Consider the following 27,747-nt stretch of genomic DNA (forward strand, 5'->3'; position numbering starts at 1 on the left):
GATTTTCTCAGGCAGGGAACACTCAAAGTTTTGTTTGCTATTGCCTGCATTTGAAAAATAGCGAACAGTATCTGGTATTCCCTAGTGGTTTCCCATCCAAGTACTAACTAGAGCTCACCCTGCTTAGCCTCCAAGATTCGAAGGGATCAAGTACCTCTAGAGTATTTAGCCCTATTTGTCAGTTATAGCTAACTTAAATACTATTGGTGTCAATAGATCTATTCTAAGTGTAACTTAAGAGCCATTGATTAAAATGGCTCTATTCCATTAATAAATCTGGAAGCCACTCCACAGCTTTTCCACTGGCTTGCTATATGATGTTGGGTGGGGAGGAATCACCACTAGTTTAATGTGCTAGGAAATACAGTATCAAGGACAGTCCACTATTGTTTTAAGAGAGAACATGACTTACTGCAGGGGCTCCTTCTTCAAGCAACGATTTCCAAATCCTGGTTTATTTAAGAAGGCGTCAATAAGAGGAACCATCTCCTCACTGCCAGGCTGTTCATTGCTAAAAAGATTTGATGAGATTTAGACTATAAAAAGAGATTGCTACAGAACGAATGCAGTTACAAAAGTAAATCAGCTAATCAAACAGGTAGGTGCTACAGTAGATGCTACAGAACAGCTGTTCATAATTGAACAAGGCACACAAACTGAATAAGGTGAATACACAATTACCATTTTCATCCATTGCCAAGCCACTGACTGCTAAATGCAGCAAGAAGCAAATACTTACAGATATTCCTTGCTAATAAATGGTCAAGGGTTTTTTTAATGTTAGAAATCTAACCCGTTATAGTAGAATTCTTGTTGCTGAAGCTTAGCAACAGGATATATTTACTCCTACTTATGTATTTCCAACATAAACTAATGCAACCTTTCCCAGCCTGGAATCCCTCTAGATGTGTTGGACTACAAATCCCACAATCGTCTGAAATCTAGTTGACTGGAGACAATAGAAAACATAGTTCAACACATTTGGAGGGCACTGGGTTGGGAAAGCCTTATCTAGTGCTATGAACTGGCTAATATAACCTCAAATCTGGAAATATAATGTACAATGAGGGTGAGAAAAGCATGGCTGTCCAGATGTTGCTGAACTGAAACTTGCATTAGCCCATATCAGCATACCTAGTGGTGAGAGCTGATGGGAGTTGCAGTCCAACAACCTTTGGAGAGCCACATGTTGCCCATCCTGGAGGCCTTTTTATTAGGTGTATGATAACATCATGTGTTACTACACTGATTCTCAAACTGTGATCCTCCACCTGTTTTGGACTTCAACTTCCAGAAACCCCAGCCAACTTGGCTAACAGTCAGGAATACTGGGAGCTAAAGTCCAAAACATCTGGAGGACCAAAGTTTGGGAGCCACTGTGTTACAAGCATAAACACAAGCTATTGTACTGACTCTGTACTCATTTTCTGATCTCTTCCCATCTGACTTTTAAAACGTAAAATTTCTAGGAATAAAGCACATTTCCTGATGATACACGCAAGGGAAAGATTATAAGACTTAAAGGAATAACTTTATAATTAGCTAGTTTTAACACTAGTCAATTAACAGAAAATAGTGCAATGCTAATGTTACTTCACAGACATAATACTAGTTAGCCAGAATAAGTGCAAAGTCTAGGATGGAAGAGCAGCTAATTTAAAATTTGATAAAATCTGAGAATTAATTCAGAGGGATACAAATGGCAACTCCATAATTTATACTGGAGTCAAACAACAGGAAACAAAAGGTATTTAGCAACAAGTTACCATAATGTTATCTAAGGGGGGGGAAAAAAGAAAGGAAAGTCTGCTCTGAAAAAGGAGATATCTGACCTGAAAAAAGTGAACTGTTGCCCATAGATCCACGGTTGAAGAGTCAGACTGGGGTATTCACCAAATGGAGGAATTATGATTGTAAGTATCAGCGCTAGCAGCACAAAACTAGAAGGGAGAATAATCTGCAGGCAATATGGGAAACATCAGTCACCTGCAGAACATATAGTGTAGCAGAAGTATTGCTGATAACACGCAGCTAACAAATAAGCAGACCAGCAGCAGGAAGTTCTGGAGATCTGCTACCCAGATCTGTTCACAATTCTTACCATACATTTTAAAAAAAAAATCAGTACCAAATCTGCTGAATATTTATCAAATTTTATATATATATTCAAAAGGATCTTTTTTGAGATTGTGGAAAAGAATCTGATAATGACTCAAAAAGTTTAGATATAAGAATATAAGAACATAGGAAACTGCCTTAAATTAATTGAGATCACCAGTCTATCTAGCATAGTGCTATCACCTCTGTCTGGCAACAGCTCGTCAAGCCTTTAGTCTAACCTAAACCAAGCTGGAGGTGCCAGGGATTGAAGCTGGGACCTTGGCATGTAAAGTACATATTCCTATGTGGCAATTTGGAGTTATCTTCACTCAGACTAGGATTTATTTCCCCATTTGTTCCTCTATATCGGGGTGGGAGTCATGTTGCCCTAAGGTGAAACTATCATGGGGCAACCTTCGTCAGAGGGGGATTTCCATTGCCATCCTCCAAGGCTGAGAGATTATGACTTGTGTGTGTGGTGCCTTCAAGTCCTTTCTGACTTATGACAACCCTAAGGTGAAACTATCATTTATTATTCCCCTAAAGGGAAACTATCATGGAGTTTTCTTGGCAAGTTTCATCATGGGGGGAGGGGGGGGTTGCTATTGCTTGCTTGAGGCTGAGAGAGTGTGCCTTGGGGCTTCCCCCCCTGGAAGTCCTGCACCCAGAAGGCAGACATCCCACCCCAGAAGTCCTACCTCCCGTAAGTCCCATCCCTCCAGCACCAGGTGACATCTGGTGTGGGAATGCCACTGAGTTTCGGCAATTGGGCTCTAAAAGGTTCGTCATCACTGTACTATACCATGCTGGTTCTCACCTCTGCTCAATAGGGAGTCCTTATTTTTGGCCATAATGAAGTTTAAGAACTAGGCTTCTCTCCTCATTATAAAAGGGAATGATTTCCTTGAATGAAACAAGTGTTCTTGACAGTAAATGACAACAATAAAACATCTATTCAAGCAGACAGTTCTACTGTAAAGATAGTTTAATCTTACTAGTTAAGTAAGCTAAAACAGGTTGGCCTTGGGTGGATTTGTAACTGCACAGAAAGCTTTGGGATCTGATTCACTTACTTATCATGTCCTGTTCTATAATGCAATGATATGCTTTTACAATAAGATCATATTGCTTTGTGACCAATAAAGACAGATGTACATATGTGAATTCTGTATGACAAGAAGCTCTGCATCTGGAAAGAATAAATACATACCTGAGCAAGGAAGTCTTTAAAACTACGAGTGGTGTGGTGGAATCGTTTGACAAGCAATGCTTTCATCTGCTGATGGAAGAGCTGGCAACCCTTATTTTGCTGGGATCCTTTGCCGCCACTTCCATCCCCTTCCAGAGCCACAGGTCTCCGAGAAGTACCATTGGCTGTGTGACCATTTTGGTGGGTTTCCTCTTCTTGTCCCACAGCACCATTCTCCTGGGCACCTAAAATCAAAATGACAGAATGCTAGTTGTTCCTCTCTGAGGCATGCTGAAATATATTTTAGTATATTTCAATAATTTTGGAATAATTGTGAGTTTCTTTAAGATTTAATCGGGTAAAAAACATAGCATTTTTTCCTGAATTTGAAGAATGGGTATCCTTTCATATGTTCTACAAGTATAGCTCTTGTCACCAGCTCTTGCCATTATCTATGTGGGCTATTGCTTAAAGCAACTTATGAAGGATCACAAGTTGCCCAACATATGCTATAAAATAAATATGGGTACTCAAACTAATCCCCATTTGCACCCAGGCCATGGGGCAACATGCATAGCATAAGAGTTAATGGCATTGCACACCACTGTTTTTCCATCTAAGCAGCCCCCGTAGTTTTGTGGCTCGTGGGGAAGATGTGAGCAGCTGGCCAATCAAAGGGCAAACTGACTGGATGCTGCAATGGAGCAGAGTTTCAGGCTTATCTGGCTCTCAGTCAGATGCATCTGGTGGATATAAAATTGCCAGCCCTAGAGTGGCTCCATCTTTCCTACAGAAAAGGCGTATCATTATTAATAAATATATATGTGTGAGTATGTGTGTGAATGTATGTATGTGTGTCACAATATTTGGTGGGATGAACTGGTTTAAACTGATGGAAATGGGCTTGCATGTTAGAGGATCCTGTCCCGTGCTATCATGGGTTTATATTTGAAAATGTTTGATTTATTGTGCACATATTAGAGTATAAGATAAATAGGTGTTGGGAGGGGGGACAGAATAAAATGTTGAAGTGAATGCTCATTGGTTGGATGGATGAGAAGATTTCCATAAGACTTGTGAATAACTGTTTGTTTATGACAATTGGGAGTTTCAGTTTGAGTGAGGAGTTAGTTAGCCTAGGGTTTGAGTAGAGTGCAGTTAGAAAAGGGTTTGAGTTAGACTTGAATTGAGTGACTGGTAAGGGTCTTAGAGAGCTTAAGAGAAGGAAGATTGTTCTAGTCATTTTAATCATGTTTTAATCATGTTGACGTTTAATTCCTTTTTAACTTTTGTAAATTAATGTTTTAATTGGATCTTTTAAATTATTTAAAATTACTAGATCTCATTTTGGGTGAAAGGCAGAATATAAGTCTAATAAGTATAAACAAACAAATAAACAGGTGTGTGTTGTGTTTTAAATTTAATAAATAAATAATCTACTGGTTACATTTAATTTCTGTAAATAATTTAAAAAAGTTTTCATGCATGTTTGACCTCCAGAAATGTTATCTGCCTAAGAGACTGGATTCAGACAAGGCATCTGCAGTGGCAGTGTTGAATACAGAGAGGTATTCATTGAGGACAGAAGTTGCATAAATCCTCTTATGTACCTTATGGGCATTTAGACAATTCTCAGAGTATCACAGAGATGGGAATCAGGTAAAGCCCTCTCTCTTGGTAATTTGAGTGAGCACCTTGGAAGTCTTCACAGATGGTGGGTTAAAGGATAGAAATGCCATATTTGGCAACAGTGGGTAGGATTGACTGAGAGGAATCCTCACAGTTGGCAGCAGGAATATTAGGTGAAATCCCCACAGTCTCCTTAAGACAATTTGGGCTGAAGCAATAAGGGACACACCCAGCTTGTATGAGTGTGTGGCTTCAAGCCAGATGACAGGAGAACCCAGTAGTGGCCTCTGTCCATGTAGAATCTGTGGTTTGATCACCTCAGGATCCCACTAGCATTCAAACTGACAGGAAGATAGTTTATTGGCTGACAGTTGGGTTGCCCAGTTAATGGATCTCTTCCCCATGCCAGGTAATTCAGTTGTAAAAGCTGTGGTCTGATTTTATTCCACATTGAAGTGTCTGGACTTTACTAGAGTGCTCAAACCCGATTTGAACTTCAATACTTGCACCAGCGAACCTCTACAGATCTAACAGAAAATAAACTTAGCAAATGCTGCTGAACTGCTCCAGGATTCCTGTTTCCCAGTGAATTTTATCTGCATCTGTTTGGATTCATGCTTTACACCACTGTTTTAGGGTCTATGACTAACGCAACTGCATGGTCCCATTGTGTCCACACCAATATTATTTCCCTAATCCTTTCTATGTTGGAGAATGCCCCATTCCAGGGACCTCTCCCCAAAATATACTCATATCTTGATACCACAATGTCACTAGCAGCTAGTGACATAGTGTGGAGTCCAGAAAAATCTCACATATAGCTTATTTGAGTTCTACTGGATGTTGCAGAGGTGGAGGGGCATACTAGAACTAGTAAGTCTTCCCTTTTAATCAGTAGTTTATTAAAATAGTTAGCATAACATTTTAGTTTGAAACTCAGGCACTGGACTGTGGAGTGTTTACCTGCATTCTGTGTCTCAGTATCAGCTTCTGCTGTAACCTTCAAAAAAACCTACAAGAAAAACATATTAAGAAGATGTTTTGTGAGGTAAAACACACAAAAGCATTATTCATTCCCTTTCTTTTGCCCCAGCATAATACAAAATAATAATATTTTCCCTTTGGTTTATTTCCAGCTAACAATAATTACAAAACTGAATTCTGTACAGGAGAAAGGGATGAGAGGGAAAACATAATGGGGAAAGAATTAAATTTAAATATATTAAATATCTTATACCTTAACCTATTAGTGGAAGAGGCAAACAGTTGTAATTAGATAAATATTTACACAATTACATATATATTAACTATATCCATTTTAGATTCTGTGTTATTACAATTTAGCTCTTTTCCAATTGCTATATAATTTCTATAGCATTTTATAGTGTGTTTTATTTGTTTTAGTGTTACTGTGTGTTATTTTGAAATGGCCTAAGAGCTAACCAATAAACATTTCTATTCACATATATATTAACCCAAGTTAATGAAAGCAAGGATAATCATGAGATAAATGTCTCAATGTTAGCAACCTCCTCAAGTGGTGTGTCTGAAATCCCGAAGCTGCTGAGTCCCAGGTCAGCCAATGTTTCCTCTAATTCTCTGAAGAGACTGGCATAGGCTCGCTGCTTAAAATTCTTACTGGGAAGAAGGTAGATGAGCTCCTGACCAATACTTTCAATTAACTTTGCTTCTGGAACGTGATGATGGATAAGTTCATTGAGTTCATTCATATTGCCTGTGAAGAGCCAGAGAATAGCTGATTACTGATTGCTATAAGTATTACTGCCAACACACAAGAGGATATGGGATGGGGATAGCCACTTTTGTTTTAATAGATGTGGCTCTTGTAACATTGCGTGATGCATTGTTGATGAGGTGGTCAAATCCTTTGGCCCAGCCCTGATAGTGAAATAAATCCACTGAGTTCAGTCTTCAAAGACATTTAAACTACTAAGTAAATGTACACAGATCTGCAAGGCTGAATCTCAGCAAACTCTGTGTCACAATAGCAATAGCAAGTACATTTCTATACTGCTTATTGGTGCACTTACGCACTGCCTAAGTGGTTTACAATATGTAAGCTAATTGCTCCCAACAAGCTGGGTACTTATTTTAGCAACCTACGGAAGGATGCCAGGCGGAGTCAACCCTCAGCTCCTGGATGGTATTGAACCTTGTGGTTTATAGTGAGTGGCTGCAGTATAGACATTTAACCACTGCGCCAACAGGGATCCTTGTTATAATTCACTTATTATATGGAGGCAACCTTAAGTATCCCATTGAGTGTAGTCATGAACAAACTTTCTTGAAGAATATGTTGTTGTTGTTGTTGTTGTTGTTGTTGTTGTTGTTGTGTGCCTTCTAGTAATTTGGCGAGAGTGGTCACAATTTAATTTACATTGTTTATTTCAATTTTATGAAAACCTGAATATGTAAGACAGGGATCTGTGTGATTAGTCACCAAAGAGTATTTATCAATCAATCAAGTTCAGCAATAGGGAGGTCCTTTCATAAGTTACCTGTCAATTTATGGCAATCCCATGAATTTCATAATTTTGTCAGACAAGGAATACTCAGAGACGGTTTTGCTACTTCCTTCCTCTGAAATATAACCTACAGCACCTGGTATTTGTTAGTAGTCTCCCATCCAAGTACTAACCAGGGCTGGCCTTGCTTAGCTTCCAAGATTAGACAGATCCGGGGCCTTTCGGATAAGCCCTGACCAAAGAACTGAGAAGAGATATCTATTGTTGGGGGTCCTATATTTTATGCATTCTGAAAAAGGTTCTTATAAACTCTTTGCCACTGCTACCATATTTGAAAGCTGTGTGTACAAGTAGTAATTGAATACCAAAAGGGCAGCACCAAGAAAGATGACAAAGTAATCATCATGACAAGCACCACCTCCACCACCATTATCATCTAACAGATGCAGGAAACAAATTTATTTAATCGATCTGTATACATTCTAGTGCATTTCAAGCAAATGGCGCTTCATTGGGAGCCATTTTATGAAAATGTTGAGGTGATTGCAACATTGGGACTCCCCACCCCAAAAGGAACAAGAGGTTGCATGATTTAAAAAGAAAAAGCACACAATCATCCCTGTGGGATCAAACCAAGAATTCAGCCATCATCTTGTATATAGTAAATCAGAGGCTGATAGAAGGGCACCAAGCTGACAATACTTCCCTGATGTTTGTTCCTAGCACTTGATACTCAGAAGCCCCTGCAGCTCCACTGAGTTATCACAGCTCCTGTGTAGTTGTAGTACCCAAGAAAGTGAGTAATCCAATCATGTTGTTGTTGATGTTGCTGTTGTTATCGTATGACTTCAAGTCATTTTGGACTTATGGCAACCCTAAGGTGAAGCTATTACAGGATTTTCTTACCAAGTTTCTTCTTGCCATCCTCTGCGGCTGAGAGTGTGTGACTTACTCAAGGTCACCCAGTGGATTTATATTGCTGAACCAGGATTAACAAACTCTGCTCTTCAAAGTCACAATTCAACACTCAAACCACTACTCCCAATCATACTGAGCAATAAAGAAGTGAAGCAAGCCTTGGTCTCACCATCCAGTTCTTGTTCAAGGGCTTCTGCTTTGTCTGTAGGTGCACACGAAGAGCAGGGACATGAACATTTAGATCCCAGGCTGCAGGAGGTCTAAAGGCAGATAAGCAATGCTATCAGTTTCCAGTGTCCTCATAATATAAGGTTAAATATCATATTAGAACTTTATCAGCAGCTATTGTTTGAGCAGACCTTTCCAAAGAAGCAAAGAACAGCATTTCTCATCAATGTGGTTAGTTTATCAGCCTGTCCTGATAACTGGTTGGTTTCTACAGAGTTTCTGGGAGTTGGCACTGGGTTTTTCTTGTGTTTTGAGGGAGGAGTTAAGTAATTTTATATGTAAAAGAATTAATAATGTTCATCTTTTTAAAAGACTGCATTATTAATTCACTTGTAGTTAAGTTATTTTATGTACAGCAGTGAAAAGGTAGAACAGAAACCTTCACAATAACTGGTGTGTTTTTGTAACCATTGTATTCAAGGTACAGAGAGTGGCACTGTGATACATGGATCTCAGTTATGGGTGAGGAGACATAGACAGGCATTCATTCTTGACTCTAACAAACATAAATAATACTTCTCCTTATTAAAGATTACAACCAGTTAACACATCTAAGAATTAACAATTACAGCAAGATATACATTTTTATGAACGCAAATTACTAAACCCCAAATCAGTGCAAGTTATGGTAGAATTAGCAGGCCTGCCATTAAAAGTATTCCTTTCAGAAGTTATTCAGAGGAAAGTTACTTTATAAAAGAAAATCATTCCTGGACCCAAACATACAGGCCAAAATAAAGCTGCTTCGGGTCACTTTGGAGGTATGCTGTTTAAATGACACATGCATCTTAAGAGGCCAGAAGCTGTGCCAAAGCTACGCTGCAGTCCTTAGGACTGCAGTGTGGCTTTGGCGTGGCTTCTGACCCTTTAGGATGCATGTTGCACCTTTAGGATGTAGTTGTATATCTTTGCTCTTCAGTATCTTTTCCAGTTTCTTCATAGATGCCCTTCCCATTCCTAGTCTTCTTCTTATTTCTTGACTGCAGTCTCCATTCTGGTCAATATTTGGTCCTAGATATGGGAATTCTTTTAACTATTTCAATTTCTTCATTGTCTAGAATGAATTTGTGTATTTCTTCTGTGGCCATTATTTTTGTTTTCTTTATGTTCAGCATTAAACCTGCCTTTGCACTTTCATCTTTGACCTTCCTTATTAACTGTTTTAATTCCTGAATATCTTCTGCTAATAATATGATGTCATCCACATATCATATGTTTAATGTTGCTTCCTCCTATCTTAACTCCTCCATTTTCTGATTCTAATTCTGCTTTTCTTATGATGTTTTCAGCATATAAGTTAAACAAGTAGGGTGATAGGCTGTAGCCTTGCCTGACCCCTTTGCTTACTGGGAACCACTATGTTTCCCCTAGCATAAGTATCCTGATTTAAGGATCAGGTTGAGTGTGTTTGGGGGATGTAGTAGGCATGGTTATGAAAGGTGGTGATGGAAGATCAATTGTGGAATCCAATGAAAAACACTTACACCATCATTTCCTCCACTTGTCTGGATGTTTTTCATTTTGCGGACTAAGGTGAGATAAAAACCTGTCCCAAAGGAGTTCTTCAGGAAAACAGGAGATCCTGAACAGTGTAACTTTCCTTTGGAAATGATAGCAACTCGGTCTCCAAGGATGTCTGCCTCATCCATGTGGTGGGTAGAGAGAATGATGGTTCTACCTGAAAGGAAGAAACAGATGAGACATAAAGTCACTCTCAGTCTAACACCACAATTGTATATAGGGCATGAGAATCAGTACCATACTTTCTGAAGGGAAGGCTTTGATCATACATTACTGGGTCTTGAAAGGAGTCTTGAGTAGAGCAGATCCTGCATCAATGATCTTTCTGTACAGGCTGTACAGTACGCCCATGCCAGATGCGGGTGCACTATATGTGGATTTCAGCTTATGCTGAAGATATGCAGCAAAGGAATGAATGGCGTATGTGCCCGTGGCGTGCACACTTTGCCACGCTGCAAGCACAAGCCCCATTATATTGAATGGGGCTCAAGCATACGTGTTTTTTGGCTTACATTGGGGGGGGGGGGTCCGAAACAGATCCCCTGTGTAAGATAAGGGTCCACTGTATAACGCTGTTGACGTATAGCCCAAAAATAGCATATAAGACCTTAAATAGGAATGGGGAAGGACAGGTCACATACCTATAACTGTAGTTTTTTTAGTGGTCATCTGTGAATTCACACAAATGGGGTATCCTGTACTTGTGCAGTGCACCTTTTGGAGCATTCTATCAGAGTTTTGGTGGCAGCCCCACCCACCTTCAGCAGTCATATATGCGGGGCTTCCCATCAAAACCTGCCAATTCCATGGGATGCCGATGCAGCCATCCATGTGGACCAGCAAAACACGACAAGGGGAGAACAGGTAGGGTAGTGTGAGTTCATAAAAGACCACTCAGTGAACTACAGTTACAGGCTTGTAACCTGTCCTCCTTATTTGTGGCTTCTGTGTCTCTTGCATCTTGCGTGTCATGTCAAGGAAGCCTCATTTCTATAGTGGCAAGTATAATGCTCAGAACAGGTGGTAGAGATGCTGTTATCAGAATAGCAAAATTCCCAAGAAAAGGATCTGTGTCAGTAATAGCCACAATACCATCAGCCATGGACAGGCATAGATGAGACTGATGATATTGTCTACTCCACTAATAAGGATATGAAGAAGTTGAATTGGTGTCTGAACTAGAATCTGAGCATGACCTGGAATGGTAACAATGTTGGTGTCAAGGTGGAGATGGAATTGCTAGAAGAGGTTTTTCTCAGACGGAGAAGCAGTAACTCGAACTACAAAAGATTCTTGTATTTCTCCCACTGAAGCATGATCATCTGACCTTCTGTCCTAGATGGAAACAGTCTCCATCATGACAGTACACTGTTACAGAGAAACCTGTAAGGGAGGCAACACAGCCCCACGAAAAAACTATCTCTGGAGGGGAGTAGATGGTTCAGCTACAGCTATAACTTCAACAACCAAATGGAAAGAAGAAGGTTGAGGTGAAGAGTGTTCCTTCAGTTTCTTTTTCTTCTTATGTTTGTGCTTTAGAATGAGACTCGAGGTCCTGCATTTTTTGTCACCTGTGGAGGAGTCTGGAATGGAACCCCCACGTATACGAAGGGCTGACTGTATATGGCTGGTCCATGGCCCTGGCATGATTAGCTAGACGGAGACACAGACAGGCAGGATTCACACAGACGGATTCACATCATCCTATTTACACATAACCAGACAACATGCAAGAAGAAATTGGGAGGGAGATAGCATGCATAAAATTGCCCATGGAAGGAGTGATCACTCTGTTCTCACATCTATAGTTTGCCACCTTTCCTCACTACACATCAAGGAAAACTTCTGTCTCTGAACAACATTTCAGAGAGGAGAATCTCTTCTCTCTGATTAGCTGCTAAAAGTTTTTCCATGCCTGGGGAAGAAACTCGGATGCAGACAAGAAACCACTGCAAGCCAAATTCTGATGCTTAACTTAAAATCATCCCAGTACTGTACCAATATTGTACCTAAAAAGCTATAGGTCATGTGGCAGGGACTCATTTCTAATATGGTCTATTTCTCTGGAATGAGCAACAAAAGGAACTCAGGTGCCTGTTTCTTGCTGCTACTCATCCCTTACCTAGGTTTTAATTAATGTCTAAAATCATGTACTCAACCTGGCGTCACCTTGCTCCTTGAAATTTATCACTACACAAAATCCCCGTGAAAACATCAGATGCTTCTTCTGATAGGACTTTTATGAGGAAAACTAAGTAGACTATAAAAATTGGTTTCAAAATTGGCAGTGCAATATGTGCAAAACTCAGGAGAAAACATAGACACTGTAATAATCCACCATCACCTACATTAAATTAAATTGGGTTATTCAATTATTTTTTTCAGTCAAACAAGGAGACTGTCTCTTTTAAAATGGACTACAAGCCCTACCATCTAGGCATCAGGCTGGCAATGATTAGGTTTTTAGACTAGTGTGCCAGTAAAGTGCTAGGATAGTTTGCTGGGTGGGTGGATAGAAGATGGTAAATACGGGGTTAAGTGCATTGGAATTTGCCTGCCAGAACACTTGCTGCGGGCCTCTAGTCTATCCTATAATTAGACATTACTTAACAGCCTTACAGGATTTAACATGCAAGAGCCTGACAACTAATAAAATGGGTCAACCTATGTAAAGCTGAGACACTAGGACAGGTACTCTCCCCACACCTGGAAAGTGCATTATCTAGCCCTGTCAGCCCTATTCAGCTGTTCAATTAACAGCTAATCTGCTGAAACCAAAGGATTTACTCAGTGTACATGACTGCAGGTGTGCAATACCCAGAAGCTGTCAAACATTGCTCTCTTTTCAATTTTTGGGATGTGTACCTTATGATACCTTCTGAGAGAAGGTTTCATTATTAGCACCTACACAAAGCATAAAAAGGAAAAGGTAAAGGTTTCCTCTTTGACATGACTGACAAGTCATGTCCGACTGTAGAGGGCAGTGCTCATCTTTGCTACTAAGCCGAGGGAGCCAGTGTTGTCAAAGATGATCCCACGGTCATGTGGCTGGCATGACTGCAAGAACACTGTTGCATTTCCCACCGAAGTAGTATCTATTTAACTGCTTGCACTTTTACATGCTTTTGAACCTACACAAATATAGGTTTGGCTTGCAAGAGACTGAGCAGTCTGTTTCACCTGAAATCCATAAACTATTTAAATGTGTGCATGTAAAAATAAAAATAAAAATCCACAGGTATTTTTCTTGGAGCCAAATTACCTGAACGATACTTCAATATGAGGTCCCATATAGAACGTCTGGAATAAGGGTCAACTCCAGAAGTGGGTTCATCAAGGACAATCACTTTTGCGTCGCCTACAAAAGCAATGGCAACAGACAGCTTTCGCTGCATGCCACCTACGTAGGAAAAACAGGACAAAACTGAAAAACAAAAGCGGCATATTTTTCACAGGAGAAAGCAGCAGGTCCACTGGAGGAAAGGTTCCTTCCTGGAAGTATGTACTGTACTAGCATTTTGACAATCATCAAATATCTTAGTAAATGTATTATGAAATCTTCCTGCACCTTAAAATTAACAAATATGTTCTGGGATAAACTTTCTGCTTGCCAGAGCAGACTTCATCAGATGCATCTAACTGTTGTCAAAGCAGCTAGCAAACTAAATAGTTAAGGCAGTTAAACATGAACATACAAAAATATGAAAAGTATAAAAATGTGAACTTTAGAACTGGCAACGGCAATACATACACAACTCAGGAGAAGCACAGATACTGTAAGAACACAACTCACCACTATTAAATGAAATATGGTTATCCAGCAGTTTTATTTAACCAATCAGAGTTTCTCCGTGCCCATAAGCCTATGAGGGCAAACTCCTGGGTACCTACCAGACAAATTTTGAGCCTCTTCATTTCTTTTATGTGGAAGACCTATGTCTGCCAGCATCATCTCCATTTCGAATTCCGCCTCTTCTCTGGACTTCCCTTTCAGCTGAGCATAAAACCAGATGTGTTCTGCAACAGTTAGGCTACAGAAAACAAAAAGTGTTATTTTAATTGACGAAAAGAAACAAGAATGATGTAGCGCTGAAGATACAAGAGGCAATAGCTCCCCATCCCAGAACTGAATCTGGTTGAAAGAGGAAATATGGCTCTTGCATGTATACTCATTTCACTTCTGGTTTTTAGGTATTTGTCTTGTTTGAAAATCAGAGGTGACATGGGACAAAAGAAATATGCATATAGAATCAGAAGGAAAACTAAGTACACTAGTTTCCATGAAACCTCTATCTCTCCACAGTCCAACAGAGTATACATGTGTAGGGTGGGGTGGGGTTCTGCAAAAATACAAATTAAATAAACTGATTGAAAAGCCTATTTGTAGGCTCAGAAGATAGAAGGTTATCTTGCTGCAGATATTTTTGCAATGCACTTAATCATGTATCTTAAAATGGTAGCTCTTTGTCAACATACACAAACTTCATTTCCAGGATCAGACAATGATTTTGAGTGTGTAAATCCTGAAATTTTTGCCTAATCCATTTCCCCTTTATCATATGAGAAAACTCTGGTCTAAAGACGGAAGAAGCAATTCAAAGTAAACATTAAAAAATGACTTACAGCAGAGTGGTAGCAACTTGACCAGTAATTGCAAAACCTGGGTGTCTAAATATTGTTGGACTTCAATTCCCTTAAGCTCTACCCAGCATGGCCACTGGTCAGGGATACTGTGAGAATAATCCATCTCAGGACTCCGTTTGGAAGCCAGTAGAGAAGAATAGAGGCCTTCCGTAACATAGGTCTCTTCCACGCTAAATAATTATAGTGCTTTAATTCTACTTTAACTGCCATTGTTCCTCTTGTGGAATCCTAGGATTTGCAGTTTAGGGAGATGTACTTAATATTCTTGTTAAGAGCTCTAGTACTTCACCAAACTACAAATCCCAGGATTGAGCAGGAATCAGCACTACAACTGTGTAATGTGAAAGAAATCATCATTGAAGCTATTATAGAATTTAAGCTGCATACCTTCACACTTTGGAAAAAGTTAGCAATAGCACTTACTGATTGAACAGTATGTTGTACTGTGGGCACATGCCTATATTCTGTCGGATAGAGTCCATGTGTGTCTGGATATCCTGTCCACCAACCAATATCGTTCCAGATGTAGGTGGGAACAGACCAGTGAGGACAGACCTAGCAAAACATTGTGGGAAACGTGTAATGCTTATCAGTAAGCATAAGTATATTTTATGGCACATTATAAATTATTATAATACTGTATATAATAATCAATAAAATAGTCACATCATTGTCATCACCATCATCACCAGTGTTATCAGAGGGTCACTAGGTTGTGCTTGGGGTCTATGTAGCTCTTGAAAAATACAGTGTGAACATTTTAATGAAATTTTAAAAATCAGCTTGCTGGAACTAATCTTAAGATGCTGACTGATATAAAAAGTCAAGGAACACATGCTATGTTGTTAGTTTTGCTGAGCTGCATAATTAAAGGAAAGTGGAAAGAGGAAGGATATAAGGCAAAGATTTCTTATTTTCCCAGGCTAAAAATAAAGTTATCTGAACTGAAGAGTCTGTTAAAAACTTGCACAATGTTACATGAAGTCTGAGGAAGCTAGAGTTTGGTTCAGATAACTATGATAATGGTGGTGCAAGGTGCAGTGGAAGAGTGCTTGTGTGAGTGTGTTTTAATTGTGACATTACTGTATTTTGAAGATAACTGTCCCCTGCCTCAAACAGAGGTATTTGGAGGAAAAAATTACCAGATGTAAGTGCCTCCCACACCAGTGTCCTATTCTCTCATCAAATACAGGATTGGGGCCAAACATTTGCAGAGATAACTTCAAGTTTGGCGCCAAGGGAACATAAAGCATGACTCTTTTCTGTCAGAATCTCCTAAGGATAGTGAAAGCTACTCGACCATCTTGAAGTGCTGCAACATAGGAGTTTATTGCATTGCCTTTGCTCCTGGAATAGATGCAGGATGTAATTTTAAGAAGGTGGATCTTATTGCATTTCCCCATCACTGAACAGTACGCAGCCTATATGCAACCTGGGCTTCTCTGGGCTTTTCCCGCTTCTTTTCAAAAACAGGATTTCCCCATTCTTGAAAAGCTGCGGCAGATTGCCTGTGGGCTACGTACTGTCCAGCAATGGGGAAATGTGATGAGATGGGCTTTCTTAAAGTTACATTCCATGTCTATCGCAGGAGCAAAGCCAATGTAATAAACTCCATAGTCAAGGGGTACAAATTCATTTTCTGTTTCTTCAGAAAAGATGGGTTACACTGGGTCCATATGACAAAAACCATGATTTAGTTTGAAGAATAGGAAGAATTCCTTGATAGTACAAGCTGTTTGACAGTGCAACAGACTGCTTCAGAAGATGATGGAATAACCATTGATGGTTTGTTTGTTTGTTTACTTATTTTCTTACATCCCACCTTATTCCCAACATAGGGACTCAAAGCGGCTAATAGCAAATTTAAAAACAATACAGTTTAAAACAGTACAACATTAAAATGTATATATATAAAACATTTTTAAAATTAAACAATTTAAAAAGTTAAACCAATTTTAAAAGTTGGTTATTAAACAGAGACTACCTATCAGGAAGCTTGTGTTTTGGCAAGGAGTTAGGCTAGAGGACCTTTGAGATGCTTTCCATCTCTGTAATCATATGAAGAAGGAGAGGGACACCACTGTGGCAATATTCACAGATTTAAAAATTTTGACCTGGCCATGGCATATCACAGATACTCCAAAGAAAACTATGGACAATGGAAACTGAAAGCCAAAGAAATGTTTGTCCAGATCCCTGCAAAACAATGCACCTGGAACTCCCCTGGGCCTCAGGGGCATATCAGCTTTGCTGACTTCACAGTTTTTTCATCTCTTTCAGACAATAGACTCCCCGTCTCTCTGAGCATACTGACCCCAGGAAAATGCTGCTCTTCCAGAGAGACATCTGCTTTTGTTTCTCCTATTACTTCCACATTTATAAGACAGGCATTTCCTTCTTCCAAGGTCTTGGCTGTCTTGGAAAAAATCCCACCCTTTCTCTTCCTGAAGTCAACATGAGGGTGATACGAGTTTATAATTTACATTAGTTAAGATAGGAGAGAAAGAACAATCTTCTGTAGTGAACAAGACAGTCAGCTGCATTTTTGAAGATTTGCTACTTAGTCTGAAATCCTTAGTGTTCAAGGGGACCAAATTTATGGCTATTGAATATGAAAAAACAAAAAAAAATATTGAAACAAACAAAATAAGCCATGTACAAACTTTATATCTAATTGAGGGTTAGTAGAAACCTTATCTCATATTGACTCACATTGTGGTTGTCTTCCCAGCTCCATTGTGGCCAAGGAAAGCTGTGATCTGACCTTCATAGAAAGTAATATTCATTCCATCTACTGCTGGCTTGGAGCAATTGGGAAAGATCTTCACCAGGTTTTCAATGCACACACCTGGAACCAGGCCTGAAGGCTCTTCTTCAAAGTAAACGTTTGCTTGATGCAAAAAGGTGTTTTTTTGTAAAACATAAGGAATGCAGAACTGAGTTGTTTGGCCACAGTGTTCACACAGCACAACACATCACAATACTAGAAGCAGTAGCCATACCACAACCATTCAAAGTACACAACTGTTTTTGAGTTGTACTATTGTAAGCTGGGGAAATATTAAAGAGCTGCAAAGGCTTTTTTAGAAACTGTTGGAAACAGTGTAATATAAATTGACCATTGCAGCTGAACTGATGCCACATTGTTTATGGGTCCAGGACCTGCCTGGCCCTGGACCCATAAACATTTTCATATTTTGCTGCTCAAGGCAGAGAGGTAAATGACACCCAACTCTCAAAGTCAAGGCATACAGAAGTTAAAGCCTGCCAAGATGTGTTGGTACCTGTGAGAGGAAATCTCAAAACTCTCTCTCTCCCTTCTTGGCATTAAAGATACCACATATTTATTGCACATTTAGTACATTTAAAAAGCCCCTAAAAATATGCTGTCCAATTTGAGCAAATGCACACAAACAACTCGCCATGCAGTGACATACATCAGATAAGATTAAAGTGGCCTCTGTGTTGTGCTAGCCTTTAGAGAAGAAGTGAGGAAACTCTGACTCTCCATTGACCAATTTGGTTTGGGCTTCTGGGAGCTGAAGCCCAGAACATCTGGACAACCAAAGGTTGCACATTCCTCCTTCAGAGACTGCAGGAACAGGTCTGTTATCTTTAGAGACTGTGACATTTGGCATGAAAAAGAGCCATCTGTCCAGATGCACACATTTCCCCCCTGAAAAAAGAGAACAGAACAAAAACACCATGGTTTAAAATAACACAATAGTCTTTTTGTCTTAGTGGGAGAATATCACCCTTGTGCAACAGGACAGATCAAGGCCACAATCACTGCAGGCTGTCCAGAGGACAGAGCTCTTAAGACTGCCATTTTGAATGCCACCATAGAGATTGTTTTATTTTACTTAACTGTGAGCCAAAAAACTAGCCTTTGAAGTAAACCATCCCCATGGGCATACATGTAGATGTAAATCAGAGCCTGTTGACTTATGTTTATCCAAAATGTCTCAGGATTTATAAGTGGGAGTGGATTCCATGAAGATTGTTTACTAATTTCCCCCCAGTATCAGATAAATTGTTAAGGAAAAGGCAGCCATTCCAGTCTGGGTATGCCCCAATTCAAGGATATGCCTTTGGCTAGAAATGCCTAAGGCTCTCCCACCCTAATAAAAAAAGATTCTTTGAAGTGAAGTCGTCTTACCTCTTCTGGCTTGAATTCAGTATCTGGGTTGCCCCTGGATATTTTCATACCTAAATAGCAGCTTATCTAGTTGGGATGCTGTTGCCTGGATGCATCCCGGGTTGAAGCCTCACTCAGCCAGACAATTTTTGAATTTGGAAGCTCCACGACTTTGAAAAAGTGCTGGCTGAGCGAGGCTTTGACCCGGGATGCATCTGGGCAGTGGCATCTCGGCAAGATCCTGATGGAGAGGGGGGATATAAATAAAATTTTATTACCGTTGTTTTTATTATTATTATTATTATTATTATTATTAGAAGAAGAAGAAGATAGGTGGTGATTTAAGTATGATAACATCCAGGGGCATCCCAGATCCTGAATTTAAGCCAGAAGAGGTAAGCCAGTTTATTTGTTCATGGGAGAAACTCCTGTGTTTAACTAACACAAGTGACATTTTCTCCAATTGAATGAAAATAATTAAATGTTCAGCAGCAATGGTCCATAAGAAACTTCCAGATGTTTTCTGCTTGCCAATGAAATGGCTCACATCAGAAAATGAAGTGAGCACTCTCTTTATTAGTCTTTGAACACAAAGTGGAGTTTGGGCCTGGTTTCTAAATAGCATTCACTTTCATTGTGGTCTTGTATATTGTTTAAAATCTAAGCTTATTCTGGGATTTTTTGTGTATTTTTAATGGAGTCTGGACAGTGACTCTGCTTTAAAATTACATTAGCTCACATTTTTCTCGGATACATCTATGCCAAGATTGGTGGGGGGAAAGGAAATATCTGTTTTTAAACAGAACCAGAAGTGAAGTAGGAGGTAAGTTAAAGAGCAAGTCAGAATTAGAGATTTGGTGCTATGCTTGGTGAGATTTTGTGGCATCAGAAAGGAATAGGAAGCCCTCCAATACTCCAATGGTCACCCTAAGTGGGTGGATTCAGTCCAGGGCCTGAGGGCATTTTACTGAGAAACTGCAATCTGCACCCCACTGGCTCACAGCATAAGGTGGCAGTTCAGGTATTCTAGCAGCTCCTGACAATTTATTTCCCACCCTTCTCCAGTCTCATTCTAGGGCTCTTGACACAGCAATTCTCCATTCTCCCATGAAAGTGCAGATTACAGTTTAAGGTTGCAACTTTAACAACTGCAAAGTAAAGGGAAGTTGTAAGACTAAAAAAACCCTCCACATTGTAGTACCAGGTATAGACCTGACCAAGCTACATATATTTCTGCATGGCAGGGGGTTGGATTAGATGGCTCTTGCAGCTCTTTCAACTCTCAGATTCTATTATCTTTCCTGCGACAAATTTGGCAGTGTTAAGAAACAGACTGGACCCCCTCTGTCTGATGTGTACTGGTGAGAGATGCTAGCTTGCATTCTCTTAGGGCTTATCTACAATCTTCCCCGTGGGCCTGCTGCATCCTATTTACATGATACAGGGCCAAAACCCTGATCAGGTCCAGACTGTCTTCATGATGCCTGCACTCAGTTCGGGGCTACCTCCCCTTACACTCTAAAAACCCACTATTTGTTGCAAGTTTTCAGTTTTCCCAGTGATCACTGTGGCTGCCTTTTCCCTCTGTTTCCTGAGATCAGAACGAAGTGTCCAGCATTGATAAAATGGCTGGGTGCTTCGTTCTCACCTTGGCAATGGCACCCGGAGACTAACAGGTGGGAAGACAGATGCCTATCGTTCAATACAAGAGCTGAACACCCACAACAAAAGAGAGCAGGTCAAATATAAGGGGAATTCAGGGTCAGAATACTCCAGAGGTAGCCCACAGTATTCTGTAAGTGAAGAAATGGCCTTAGCCACTCAGTCCCATTCTCTTACACACACCTGCTCTCTACCTTCTCAATCAGTTTCCTCTACAAAGAGCACTTTCTGCAAGTAAAGTAAAATTTCTTTGTAGAAATATTATTTTCTGTGCAGAATATGCTGCAGATAGGGAGTGGAGTCTTCTAAACGAGGATTAAATCTCACAAATAGCAAAAATGGTTGAAGAATAGGTTTTTTGAGCAAGAATAATCATGGGCTGATAAGACTCTTTGTAGTTTGCGACTTATTCTGTACAAAATTTGTATCATTTTTTTGCACAACAATATCATTTTCTGCACTGAGAAGCAATCTGTACAAAAACATTATTTTCTGGGCTGAAAGTGCTATTTCCTGTGCTAAAATGTTGTTTTCTAGGCAAAAACTTGCATGTAGATTTTGTGTAAAATGTCCGCAACTGCAGCATATTCTGTGCAGAAAACAGCATTTTCTGTGTAGAAAATATATTTCTGCAAGGAAATTTTACTTTACATGCAGAAAGTGCTGTTTTCTGTGTAATATAAAATCAACAATTTTATACTGAATATGTAAAAAACTGTGACTAGTCTGAAAAACTGTGAAATTTTTAAAGACTTTTTAACAGAAGGAATAAATGGCTAAAATTACTCGTTTTCTTTGAGAACAAAATTAGCAAAGAAATTACATCCCTATTAAAGAAAAGGAACAAAGGAGAATGTCCAGTCCAAGAAATTGTTCATTCAAAGAATTATACTATTTTCCCATCTGTCTTAATTAATATTTTTCAAAACACAGCCATCGCACAAGCTCCCTAAAGGTCACAGGTTAGAAAGGGGAATGCCAGATATTTCTTCTAAGTCAGAGGCAGGTCAGTTTCTAGAGCATTTGCTACTGTAAGAAACTGGGATCTGAAGAGCTAAATAAGCTAAGATAACAAGGTGCAAAGAGGAGGTTTGATTAAGTGATCTCTGTCTGTGGACAGGCTAGATCTTTTTGAACAACTGCTCTGCTTTCATTCACCCATCATCACAGTTTGAATCAGGATTGTTTAAACTGTTCAGGGAATTTCTTTTCTTTTTGCTCTCAATGGCAGAATCACTAAGTAGTGCAAAGATGTACAGTGAACAGGGTGCACAGCCATTTTAAACATATTTTACCTCCATTAACTACAACTACAGAGCTGCCCAAAAGGCTGTTCCTTATATATATATTTAAAAATAATTTAATTACTCGGGTGTGTTTGTTTTTAAGCCCTACTTCAGATTTTCTTGTTCTCTCAACTCTCTGAAGCCCTGGGGATAAAATAATTTTCTTCCAACAAAGAATCAATAAACAATGGTGCAGTTTTGATTTCCAATGGAAAAGACTTAGGCCTGAAACACACAGGTCAAATGAAGCAGCTTTCGGCCATTTGGGGTGTGTGGCATTGATGACGCACACCCCCAAAGCAGCCAGAAGCTGCTCCAATGCTGTGATCTGGTCCAAAGGACCGGATCAAAAAAGAGCCGTTTTAATTCAGCTACTGTGGCATGTGGCTTGGGACCAGCGACAGTGGCCATGTGGTTACCACAGTCCCAGCCTGATCACAGACTCTGGCCGTTCCTTCGTGGCTGCCTGTTCTGCCCCTAAGCTACACAGTTTCATTGGAACTCTCTATGGGTAGAAGTTAACCTTTGCCTGCATGAGTAGCTACTATTTCCTCATGCGTGAAGGTTCTGGATCAGAGATGAGCTGCTGAGTAGAGGCCTTTTATGGGAACCCCTGGAAGTAACGTTTAGTGGTATACACCAATGCTGTCCTTTAAATTACCTATCAGTACCCCATTCGCCATATTAGGGCTCACCATCCACGTAACCTCAAATCTGCATATGGCGAGCTTGCAGGTGCACTGTACAAAAAATACTAAGGATTCTGCATGATGTGATCTAGGAGGAGGTGAATGGGTGTATGTCTAGGGGGGAGTTACCGCACCAAGTGATGCCAACCCTGATGATGCCACTGGAATGTGTATTTTGTATTTATTGCTGGGAAGTTTTGTTCTCCCTGGTATGCTCATGGGCACAGGTAAGAATGGAGAGCCACAGACCCTAGCAAACATCACTCCCCTGATTTTCTTCCTTCTCTTCTCCTTTGGGAGAGGACGCAAGGTGCCACAGCTCAGTATTTGCTGCTAGTGGTGTACAGGTGCTAGTACATTTGCATACAGATGTCAACATTAAGAGGTACTGATAGGTAATTTAAAGGACAGCATTGGTATATACCACCAAATGTTAAAACAACAATGATAGTAGTGATGCCATATAAGCATAAATACCAGAAACAGTTGGGACATGGATCCACAATGCATGATGTTTAATTACTAACAAGTAAAAACTCCCAAACACATTGGTTTGGCCATGTATATGAGGCTCCAAAAGCATGTTTGGGAAAGTGCTATTATTTCTGTTGGCTGATGGGGGAAGGATTCTTAATAAATTTGGCAGAATGAAGGGGTAAAGCTTTTCCTGGCTGTACCATTGCAATTGACAGGATGCAGAGCATAGATGTAACTACTATAGTTAACAAATAACAAATTACTTGTAACTAATTTATTTTCACAACAACTGAGACCTATGCTCCATGGCAACAATCAGTATGGTGTAGTTGAGTGCTGAATTCTGGGAGACCAGAGCCTGAACTCCTGATTGTGTATGGGAAACTCCACTGGATGATCTTGTACAAGTCACCCACTCTTGGCCTTAGAAGGCGGCAATGGCAAACCCCTCTGAATAAAGCTTGTCAGGAAAACTTTATGACAGGGTCGCCAAAAGTTGGCGTCAACTTGAAAGCATGTCATATCAACAAGTGTTACAGTTGTAACATAATGACGAGCTGCTTAACTCCTTTTGTTGTGTAATCCATACTTTTGATTTACTTTTATAGTTATAGGGGTGTGGCCTTATTAAATATTGGAGAAAGCCTACCACGTGGCTCTGGTGTTGGCTAGTGCTGTGCCTTGTGTTGCTGTCTCATGCTCTTTTGTGGCTGCTGAGGTGGTGACATGTCTTTTAATTTGGTATACAAAAGTAGCATGTTTAGCATGTGTGTAAGTGCGAGTGTGTGTGTGGTTGTGTGTGTGTTAGTGCACCATAAAAAGTACAACCTGGATCCCAGAATTATACAATCAACTGTAAAAACTGATTATAAATTTAATGAAATAACTGGAAATGGTAAGATATATAAAGAATGAGATATTTTGGCTTCTGTCTTCTTTGGTGATGTCAGCTGGAAGCTAAATGTCTGATTCTTTATTCATAGTAATACCAGCTGTCAATTGTTTTTCAATTACTCTCTCTCTCTCTCTCTCTCACACACACACTCTCTCACACACACACACACACACACATACACACTTCTGTCTATCGTATTTATCTATTCTGTCTATCTAAACAAAAAATCATGTTCTGACCTGCCTTGAGACCTAGTCCCGTGAAAAAGTAGGATATAACTTAAATCAATCAATATCTATCTAATATTACATGGATGGGTTGTCACTGAGCTATGAGAAACTTCCATGCGCCTGTATCCTCAGGTGATACAGGCAAGGAAGAACTATTACTTACTTCTGCCAACTGTGCAAATTGACTCTCAGACATATTTGGCATTCAGAAGATGGTTTCTTAAAAGGGAAGCTCACACACACACACACACACACACACAGGAACAGAAGACTTACTCAAATGGATAAGTGACAGGATTCCTTAAAATTGTATGATGGCCAATTACATGCATACCTCAGTTAACAAAGCCTCTGACAAAGAAGCTTCTTTTTACAAAATGTTTTTATGCCCACTCAGCCCCCACATTTTCTCCTTATCCTGTGTCTACTTCCCAGTAACAAGCAGTAAACAATAACTGTCTCCAGAATCCTTTACTGAGCATGGATCAATAGTAAAACAGAGAGAAAAGGGGAAAGCAGGTGTGCCTGCCTCACCACCCACAGTCACCATGTTAAAAATATAGATCTATAAGCTTGACCACCAAAATCGAAATCATAAGAAAAGTGGAGTCTGGTGAAAGAAAGAAAAAAATCATCTATGGAAGAAGCTTTCAAGTGGTCTCTAGAAGTGTTTCTTTTTACTTATGCAAGGCATCCCTGACCTGTTTGTTACATTTCATATATGCAAATTGTTAATTCTGAATAAAAAGTTTGCTGAAAATCATTCAATTATGCTTCCCTTTTGCTGTGTAGGAATCTATCCCTATTCTTTCCATGTTAACTGTGCCATTTGCACCCAATTTTTTAAAAAAGAATTAACACCAACAAACACATCTATTTCATTAATGGAAGTATACCTGTACTGTGTTAGGATCAGTCCTTGAACAATAAAGGTACATCCCTTCATATTTTGCTACATCACTCTGTAGTTATTCACACTACACACAGAGAAACAAATGGACTGGAAACAAAGAAGCACATTAAACTTCAAATGTATAACACAAAATGAGTCGCGATTACTCCGCTCCTCTCTCTCCTTACTAGGAATTTCATCTTTGTCTTTTGCCTCTGTCTCAGGTTTCCCTTGCTGGTCACACTCTTTTTTTCTTTTGTGTTTACATTTGTTTTCTTTACCATCCTTCTTCTGGCTGTCAGTCTTGTCCTCTCCCTTGTTAGGCTCAGTAGCCAAGCTTTGGCTTATTTCTTCTTCTTCATCCTTCATGTCCACATTGCCTTCCTTCTCTGAACCTTTGTCTAGGTTAATCAAAAGTAAAGTTATTTTAAGGGACAGCCATAACTAAGCCTCAAATCAGATGACAAACATTGTTACAAAATAGAACACTTGTTCTTTGCAGGGTCTTAAAGATTAGTTTATTTTAAGAACATAGACTTTCTATATACCACAATCCTGCCTGTAAAATGCTGAAGTCAATACAACAGCAGCAATAGCGTGGCCATATGTAGGAACTGGTCTGTCTTACAAAGGATATCAGAAGATAAGTCTCTATTTTTTTAAGGTTGTCTAGTCCCAGCCCAGTGTAAAGATAAAGAACCCTAAGAATGAAGAGGAAGAGCCTTGAAATTGCCAGTCAACAATTAGTACCTGGACAGTAAAATGAGCAAGAACACAAGTCATCCGATCATAATCTTCCCTGCTCTCCATTTCTATTTAAACAATAGTAATACTATAATTTCTAAGTTCACATCAATACTTTTCAATTAGGACATAAGTCCTTTTCTTGTGTTCTTTGTTGAATTTCCTCATTGTTGGTGACTGGCTCCTCTAAACAGGAAGCACAGAGAGCCATTATTTTAAGAACAAAATTCTTCTCAGTGGACACTTTACCCTAAAGAATCCTGTGGTTGACATAGCTGAAATTTTATTGTCTTCTTCTACAGATTTTATTGCGGATGCTGATCGCTATAGGATGAAGAGAATATGGTATCCAACTAAGAAATGATAAATTTTAAGGCTCTTGGAAGCAAATATGCACCTTACTTCTTCTGCCTACCTGGGATATATTCATATTTCTCCTCTACTCAGAAGAAGCCACTAACAGACCACTGACTGTTTAATGGTCATCCTTTATAATGATGCTGCACCAAGGAACCATTTAAAAAGAAATAAATAAATTCTTGGACTGTTGTTACCCAAACAAAAACTGAACATTTCAGTCTTAATTTAAAAAGCAGCTTTTCAGAAAAGATAGCTTAGGAATGGGGGCAAGATCTCCATAACGTATGCTTGGTTGAATATAGCTCTTTCAAAATAAAGAAAATAGTTATGTAAACCACCAAATGCCTAGGACTTTTGACTATATTTGTCTAACAAAGTTTAGGGCTAAGTATCTGTCTGGCTGAAGTATCTTCTTAATTAAAGAACTAGGATTTCAAACAAAGCCAAAAGGAAGTTTCGTTCCTAAATCTTGTAGTAAAGTAAGGCCTAGATGATAACACTGAGCTATGTCTGGTATTCTCACTATGAAGTTGTTTCCTATTTAGCTATGTGTTGGATTTATGGCGTACTTACTGCTTCAGTGATCAGGGTGTGTCTGACTCTCCTACAATTTTATGTCTCTGTTTTGTTAACTTCTGACTACAAATGGCACAACAAACTACTCAAAAGGACCACATGCTATAGTGCTCTTTGTCTTTGCACTTTTCACTTTCGCTGTGCTTGTAGCCAAACTGGAACACATTAGGGTCTCCACCTATTTCCATTAACTATATCGTCTTCTTCTCTTTCTCCTTTCTTCATTTCTCAGCCAAAGGAGAAAAGGAGAAGGAAGTAGATCTGAACATTCATCTCCAACCAGTAAGTACTGGGACAGCTGTTGCTCCTTCGGGCATCTTTACATATCTGTTGTGAGCTTTCACAGGGTCCCTTCCTTGTTAACAACTTACAAGGTGATTGTTACATTAGTTTTCTGGCATATTAAAGACTAAAACATATGTTATGAAATATCTTCCATGGATTACAGTCAAGGACTAGATATTGGTGCTAGCTACTTGTCACCATATTACTTACCTATAGGCAGTAGTAGGACAAAACAGTTGGACTATTCAGATTTATTCAGTTGTCTCACTAATAGTGAGCCAGTGCATAAAAAATAATAATAAAAAATCAGGTGAGCCAATAAAGCAATAACCAAATGGTAATTCCAAAGTGGGTGTGAGCGGGTGGGGACTTGCTCCCCCCCCCTAAAAAAAAATCTGCTAGGGGCCATACCTTCTGACATGGCTACCACCGTACCATATTCTCAAATTTTAGGAATTTGGGGAGGGGGAGTCACTATGTGCCTTTACAGCAAGGTGTACATCTTGTCACTGCATGCCTTGTTGCCCAGCTATAAGCACTTCTAGCATCCTGAAATTCAGTTGCAGAAATTTAACTGTCACTGTAGGGCATCAAAAACACACACACACAAAGGTGGGTAGGGATGGACATGCAGATCACAGGCATGATATGGATGAATGACATACTGTATTAGATGCTTTGTTGTGAAACAGCAGCACTTTGCAACATTTTAAATTATGCTTTCTAGCCAATGTCCTTGTTTTCTCTCTCTGAATATAAAGATCCTTTCAGACCCCAAAGGCTGCAGAACCTCTTTTA

At 39.6% G+C, this 27,747-nt stretch overlaps 1 protein-coding gene across 5 annotated transcripts in view; it reads right to left on the reverse strand.

The window, feature by feature from the left end:
* The window catches only part of ABCA4 (ATP binding cassette subfamily A member 4), a 120,960-nt gene that overhangs the window by 25,921 nt on the left and 67,292 nt on the right, over positions 1 to 27,747 (reverse strand). For all 5 annotated transcript variants that reach the window (XM_089515697.1, XM_089515699.1, XM_089515700.1 and 2 more), the window contains 12 exons: positions 25,173 to 25,385; positions 17,428 to 17,605; positions 15,139 to 15,270; positions 13,963 to 14,102; positions 13,334 to 13,471; positions 10,035 to 10,228; positions 8,492 to 8,582; positions 6,448 to 6,653; positions 5,882 to 5,930; positions 3,311 to 3,534; positions 1,833 to 1,957; positions 413 to 511 (listed from right to left, as the gene is read on the reverse strand). In XM_089515697.1, the coding sequence (XP_089371823.1) occupies positions 413 to 511; positions 1,833 to 1,957; positions 3,311 to 3,534; positions 5,882 to 5,930; positions 6,448 to 6,653; positions 8,492 to 8,582; positions 10,035 to 10,228; positions 13,334 to 13,471; positions 13,963 to 14,102; positions 15,139 to 15,270; positions 17,428 to 17,605; positions 25,173 to 25,385 (1,789 nt within the window). The remainder of the gene's footprint in view (positions 1 to 412; positions 512 to 1,832; positions 1,958 to 3,310; positions 3,535 to 5,881; positions 5,931 to 6,447; positions 6,654 to 8,491; positions 8,583 to 10,034; positions 10,229 to 13,333; positions 13,472 to 13,962; positions 14,103 to 15,138; positions 15,271 to 17,427; positions 17,606 to 25,172; positions 25,386 to 27,747) is intronic.

Source organism: Sceloporus occidentalis, unplaced genomic scaffold (genome assembly GCF_023333645.1).
Source record: "Sceloporus occidentalis isolate IW3139 unplaced genomic scaffold, rSceOcc1.0.p SCAF_3, whole genome shotgun sequence".
Lineage (NCBI taxonomy): Eukaryota > Metazoa > Chordata > Lepidosauria > Squamata > Phrynosomatidae > Sceloporus > Sceloporus occidentalis.